The sequence below is a fragment of the Austrofundulus limnaeus genome, unplaced genomic scaffold (genome assembly GCF_001266775.1).
Source record: "Austrofundulus limnaeus strain Quisiro unplaced genomic scaffold, Austrofundulus_limnaeus-1.0 Scaffold29, whole genome shotgun sequence".
Taxonomy (NCBI): Eukaryota; Metazoa; Chordata; class Actinopteri; order Cyprinodontiformes; family Rivulidae; genus Austrofundulus; species Austrofundulus limnaeus.
The window spans coordinates 2,456,913-2,463,565 of NW_013952431.1; the positions used below are offsets into that span (position 1 = coordinate 2,456,913).

At 39.3% G+C, this 6,653-nt stretch overlaps 1 protein-coding gene across 3 annotated transcripts in view; it reads left to right on the plus strand.

Moving 5' to 3' along the window:
• The window catches only part of LOC106515495 (cGMP-inhibited 3',5'-cyclic phosphodiesterase A), a 55,867-nt gene that overhangs the window by 35,813 nt on the left and 13,401 nt on the right, over positions 1-6,653 (plus strand). For 2 of the 3 annotated variants that reach the window (XM_014005326.1, XM_014005325.1), the window contains exons 2-8: positions 587-832; positions 3,485-3,630; positions 3,720-4,163; positions 4,567-4,643; positions 4,779-4,975; positions 5,157-5,294; positions 6,084-6,195. In XM_014005326.1, the coding sequence (XP_013860780.1) occupies positions 587-832; positions 3,485-3,630; positions 3,720-4,163; positions 4,567-4,643; positions 4,779-4,975; positions 5,157-5,294; positions 6,084-6,195 (1,360 nt within the window). The remainder of the gene's footprint in view (positions 1-586; positions 833-3,484; positions 3,631-3,719; positions 4,164-4,566; positions 4,644-4,778; positions 4,976-5,156; positions 5,295-6,083; positions 6,196-6,653) is intronic. The other variant, XM_014005327.1, reaches the window with a different exon arrangement.

Sequence of the window (6,653 nt, forward strand, 5' to 3'; positions counted from 1 at the left end):
TGTGTGTGTGTGTGTGTGTGTGTGTGTGTGTGTGTGTGTGTGTGTGTGTGTGTGTGTGTGTGTGTGTGACTCACAGCCTTTACTTTCCTCCTGTGTTTGTGAGAGCAGCTCAGTGAGTTGCCCATTTACTTCATTTTTCACAACTCACATTTGGATTTGTAAAGCCATAAGACTAAAGACGCACGTGTGAAGCCCTGCACTCTGAGAAATAAAATTTTGATTGTGATACATTTAATCCCTTCATAAGAAGCAGTTTACATAAAGGATACTGCATGTTTAAACCTTTGTACTGACTCTTTTTTTTTTGCATTACGTGATTGAGTCCACAGGATATTATCAGTGGTGATTCAGCTAAAACTAGTGGAGCAAAATRGAACATACTGGACAAAACATGACAGAGACACTATCTGATGCAAAAGTAAAGCTGTGTARAAACTAATAAAATAATGTCAGTGTGAACCACAGTTTTTTTTAATACAGCCCTGAAAACTTGGTGTTCCTCACTTGAAGCATAATGTTTCCTCTGCAGGACAAAGAATACTCCTYCTCATCCATTCCTTATAATTCCTCTCATCTTGTCTTCCAGTTGTCAGGCACCAGTGTGGTGGTGGACATCGCGGTGATGGGAGAGGCCCACGGTTTGATCTCAGACCTGCTGGCGGACCCCTCCCTGCCCCCCAACACCTGCAGCTCCCTGAAGGCCGTCAGCAGCCTCCTCAGCACCCAGATCAACCTGCAGCCTGTGCACCGACACCGCCTGCCCACGGACGCACACATCTGCTCCGACTCAGAGGACGGGCCTGAAAAAACTGAGCGGTTGGCCATTCCAAAGGTTAATGCTTGTCATCTTTCAAAGATTTGACAACTTCAGTTTCTTTGGTTGCTGCCATCCTACAAGAAAATATATTTTAAAGTGTAAACAAGGGGTTGGCTGATTTTTCTGATGTTTAAAACTCAGTCTCGTGCTGAAAATAATATTCTATGTAAGTTCCTGAGAGAAAAAAAAAAACATTATTATAGTTGGTACTCAAAGCTATTTGTTGCGTTTTAGTTTCTTTTGAATGGATATTTCTATAAAAGCAAGGATGYTTATTGTGTTATATAAATGGTTTTAAACAAAATTACATGAGACATATGACTGACACCCTCCAACCACACCCGCAGTGCAAAATTTAACTTATTGTACATCACAAAAATTACATTTAGACAACATAAATTGAAAAAAAAAACTTGTGCAAAAAGGTGTAAAATACTCAGTAAGGCATGAGCTCAGTCTACAAGGAAACTATTAAATAAATTTGTATTTTCTGTGAAAATATGGTGTGAATGCTGAAATCGGAATGATAGCTGAAGAAGCTGTGAATTCTAACAGAAACAGGACACTAGTTAAGATCTAAAAGTAGCAAAACCTTAGGTACAGTAAGAAATAATAGTAGCAAAATGCTAGCTAAAACTAAAAGTAGCAAATGTCTAGCTCAAATTTCCAGAATGTTAACTAAAAGCAGCAAAAGACCAAATAAAAGCTAAAAGTAACAGAAGAAGACACAACTAGATCAGGCTTACTGTAGCAGATTGAAACAAATTTGGAGGAACGGATCTCATGGTGGCTGGTAATAAAACGTGATTTGACTGAGTAAAGCCCGCTTGAAAAGAGACGAGCTGTTTTACACCTGTCTGGGTGCTTCTGAATGTTTAAAACATGCCCAGAGTCCTGATGAGGTGCTGCTGGATCCCACCTCATTATGTGAATCTGCATGTCATGTCAGCACAAGAAGGAGRTCCACAAAGATAATCCATGAAGTCAGCATTTGACAGGTTTTATACTCAAGTTTGATATTATTTGTCCTTTTCTCTCATTCATCTCCAGTAATTTAGAGTTCTAATGTAGTTTGAATCAAAACAACACAAAACACCAGTTCAGTTATATCTGTGATGCAAAGGAAAAAAGAGAACCGGTTGGTGCAACAATACATGTCCGCCACCAGCTGAAGTCTTTGGGAGTAAAATTAAAGAAAAGGTTAGGGTCCTCCTCTATCTCCACTTTTAGAATCTTCAAGAGCCAAACGTAAACATGCAGTCTGGGAGCGGTACAATCTGTTGGGAAAATATGAAACTCTTGTCCTCAAATTTTGACAGTTTGGTCATTATGAGATTTTTAAGGGAAAGAATTTATCCCCTTAAAATGAAAAAGGCTTTCCAGTTCTGTTCCRTATTAGTCTTTTTCTTTTGCAATTATTGTGTTTTTATTTTGTATTTGAACCCCGATTTGATTTAAAAAGACTTTGGCTTTGGTTTATTGTTTTAGTTTTTAATGAAAGTGACACTGCAAAGCCTCTTTGTTRTTTATACAGTAGGTGTTGTGTTTAAGACAATAAAGTATGAGACATTTATTGTGCAAAAGCAATACTGCATGCGTGTTAGAGTGTGTGGGTTAAAATGCTTGACTATAGTTTTGTTTTTTTGACGGAAGTGGCTAGCTTGTGGTCAACACTTGTATGTGGGACCTAGAATATTTGGGTAGCAAATGACTTGAAAAAAACAGAACTCATGGGATTTGTCTGGTTTCATATTAGCCGAATGTTAATTACCTTTTTAGTTTTCTTATGTGGACTTATTACAGGATTTTGTTGGGCTCTAATTGAACACAGTTTTAAAATGTTGACCGTCATAAATGTATTATTAATGTTACTTATTTTGACCTAATACACTCATTTCTAATTGTCTGAACCAGGCTATTTAATTAAATTACTGCTGTTCACCAGATAAGATGGCCATTTTCAGTCTGATCAGGAGTTCTATTTATATAGGTCAGCAGACTTACTGTATTTGCCTTTGTCTGCAGAACTGTTGACAGTGGAACATACARTAGATAACTATGATCTGATAGAAGCTACCTCAACACATTCACTGGAGCTGAAAATATTTGTCTAAGAACAGCTTTAGACCCACTTTTTCCTTTTGTGAAAACAAAATTGTCCAAATKGTTTAACTTGGTCTCCCTGGTGAAGTCTGTTCTGGAGTGCTRGACAATAGAGTCTGATTGATGGTCAAACTTTAGATTTAGGAGAAACAATGCGGGTTCTGTTCCATCTGTGGAACACTGGACCAGCTTTTTACCCTCACTAGGGTCCTCTAGCTCGAGGGGGCACTTTTTAATGGTCTTTTAAAGCAGCAGTTTTAGCAAACATTTTATAAACCACCACCATCATAATCTCAGTACATGTTAGTTAGAAGCACAAATAGCAGCAACAGCAGGTAGCTGTAGCACATTTGGTTTCGTTGAAATATCCTATTTCTACCTGTGTCTAACCTGACGAAGGTTTAAAAAATCCCAATTGCCTGAACCACTGCAGGGATTTTGAAAATGTTTTAAAACAACAACAATCTATGGGTCTTGACTCTGACTGGAATAGCTGGCTTGTCTGTCCAATCTAAAATAATTTATATTTGTGTGTAAACATGTATATATGTGTTTTCACTGCAGCGTCTGAGAAGAAGTCTTCCCCCAGGACTGCTGAGGAGAATCTCATCAACCTGGACCACCACCACGTCAGCCACAGGGCTGCCCACCATCGAGCCAGGGCCTGTACGCAGAGACCGCTCAGCCAGCATCAGACAAACTTCAGACTGGTGATTGCTTTATAACCTTCATAACAGTGGAAAAGATTTTGTATTTTTTTGTCTGACTGTTTTGTTGTTGTTGTATTTTAATATTAAAGCAATGATTTGTGGAACAACCCATTGATGATCACCATCTCAAAGAGCCGCTCCATGTCTGCCTCCTGTACTGCCTCCGCCACGTCCAACCACCTGTACAGCAAACCACTGGGAAGACCAGGTACGTGTGTTTTTACGCATTTCTACWCTCACAATCCAGCTCTAGTGATAACTTTACCAACTTTGGAACAATCTCTTTCAGGTTTCCCTCCCGCCCTCATATCACCTCTGGGCTCCCCGTGCTCATCCCCTCCCGCCCAGGGAACTCCCGTCTCCAGTCCTACCACAAAGACGTGTTCAGTGCAGCTTCCTGAGCCGGCTGAGCCGCAGACAGAGCAAATACCTGTCTCTGTGGCCCCCAAGAGCCATCACAGAGCCTTAACTCACAGCCAGAGCGCCCCAAGCTCCACCACCATTCACTGGCGGCCTCCACCTCTCTGCAGCAGGTCGTCTTTATGAATCAGGCTTCTTCTCGCTCGCTGCCGAAGGCGAAGCAGCGATCATGTTTTTGTATCTGTGTGTGTTCCTTTATCTCATGAACCACTAGATAAATGTTAATGAAACTCTCAGAAAGTAATCACTGGATGTACATCTACAGCTGTTTAACTCTTAGAGTCAGCCATTCAAGATAACCGCGACAGTTTATTTTACAGATAATAAACTAAAACTTGGAGCTTCTTAACGATTCTGCAATCGAGGCACCCTTAATTACGAACAGTTTGCAGAAATTCTTAATATTTGTACAAATGCTTATTTGTATTGCAGTGCGGCAGTGAGGTTATGCATTTATTAAAAAGAAAGTTGGAAATTGCCTGACTGAGTTAGCGTTTCTCGTCTTTTGACTCACAGTTGTGGCAGGCCGTTCAACCTTCGGCTCAACAATGGAGTMGAGGCGGGCAGCAAAGGAGACAGACTAGCCCACCCAGGTAAAGGCATTCTATTTTTTCCAATGGTACCTACCAATAAAAATGTCACTAACAGAAATGCTCCCCTCACAGTGAAAATCCAAATGGGATTATTAGTTGGTTGCAGCAAACAGCACATTTCTAATGTCTTCCCAGATGAGCGCGCAGTAGCTTCRTCCGACTATGACAGCACCTACGACAGCACCTATGAGACCAACCACAGTGACAGCAGCGACTTTGCACAAAATGAGGAGGAGGGAGAAGGAGGCAAGAAGCCGCCTGAAGCGAGGGAAGGTTGCAGGGAGTATCCAGCAGAGGTCATCGTTCTTCACCCACTTCAGTCATCGCCAGAGGTGATGGTTTATTTTCATTGGTTATCATTGCAGAGATATTTGAGGAAATGTGTTTGATGTATAAGTGAAATACAGTGAAGGACTGGAAATATCCACTTGCACCTCTTTTCTTTTCTTTCCTTTTCTTTCCTTTTTTTTTCTTTTCTTTTCTTTTTACTTTTCCTTTACTTTCATCATCCAGGATAAGCCCTTCTCTGAGCCGGAGAGTCCGGTAATGCCAGGGCTGGAGCCCCTGATGAGTCAGCTCAACAACTGGAACTTTCCCATTTTTAGTCTTGTTGAGAAGACTCATGGCAAGACAGGCTGCATCCTCAGCCAGGTAACACTTACAGCACTAGTGAGGACATTATGACTTTGTGAAAACATAATCAAATGATTTTAACTCAGAAACGTCCACATGCACAATATATAGCAACTTAAAACAAGGTGATGCTTTTAGCTGTTAAAGTGGCTGTCTCAAAGAATTTGCATTACACTTTTGAAGCACAAGTTCAGTCTTACAGGGGAGTTCTTTGGAAAGGTTTTGAACAAATATCTTACTTATTGCAAACAATTTTTTGAACAGCTTTGGTTTGGCAATTCTAACAAATTGATGCAGTAATGGCTAGGCTGAGAGAGGCAAGACCAAAGAGGATTGCTGCTGTCTCAAAACTCATTGTAAAAAATTCAGAGCAGTTTTTGAAATGCTTTGTTGTTGTTGTTGTTGTTGTTGTTGTTGTTGTTTTTACAAACCTTTCCACCACTATTAATTTTGTATTACACAGCTCTGTTAGTTATTCTTATAATTTGCATTTGTGAGTCTACAATGTAATATTTTATTTGCCGGAATAAGATTTCCAATCAATCATACCTGTGTTTACTGCACTTGAAATCTTCACGTGTGTAAATCACATGCTGTCATGTACAAATGTGGTAAAAACCAAATATGTTATGGAACATTCCCTACATGTACCTGTGATACCATGGTTTTCTACAAGGTCGCATGTAAAAAAACATATCAAATGTCAAACATGTGAATTTTTCTGTAGGCAGAAAGTGATAAAGTTAACATCTCTATTAAAAACTGCAGTGTTGTGAACTTTGAAGTGACTGTGTTCTTATTCCTCAGGTTTCTTTTAGGCTCTTTGAGGACACAGGTCTTTTTGAGACCTTCAGGATTCCTGTTAAAGAGTTCATGAACTACTTCCGTGCTTTGGAGAATGGATACAGGGATATACCATGTGAGTAGAGAGTCTGCTTAATTACTACAAAAAGAAAAAAAAACATATTTGCAGCTATGCTGTCTGCTGCCACAAGGTGGATGTATTGCTCATAAAATTACCATGCAACGACAGAACCTTCTGTTTTTGTTGTATTTATTCTTCATTTTGATGGTAAAACAAGATTTAGCAAAAAGGGAGTTTATTTTATTTTAAATTTAACAATTTCTGCATAAGTTGCTCACAGAACTGTACCATAATTGTTAATTTAATCAGATTTTATTTGTGTTGTTCTTTTGACCTGTGCATTTAAAAAAATCAGATGCTCTCAGATGAGTTTTAAGTTACTTTAGACTGAATGCTAACCAGATTAGTTTTAAATGCATTTTAGTTCAAACTTTATGTGTTTCTTTACGTTCACCTTCAGACTCTTAGTCAAAACTGAATGACTGATTTCAAAGGCATACTGTATGTATATA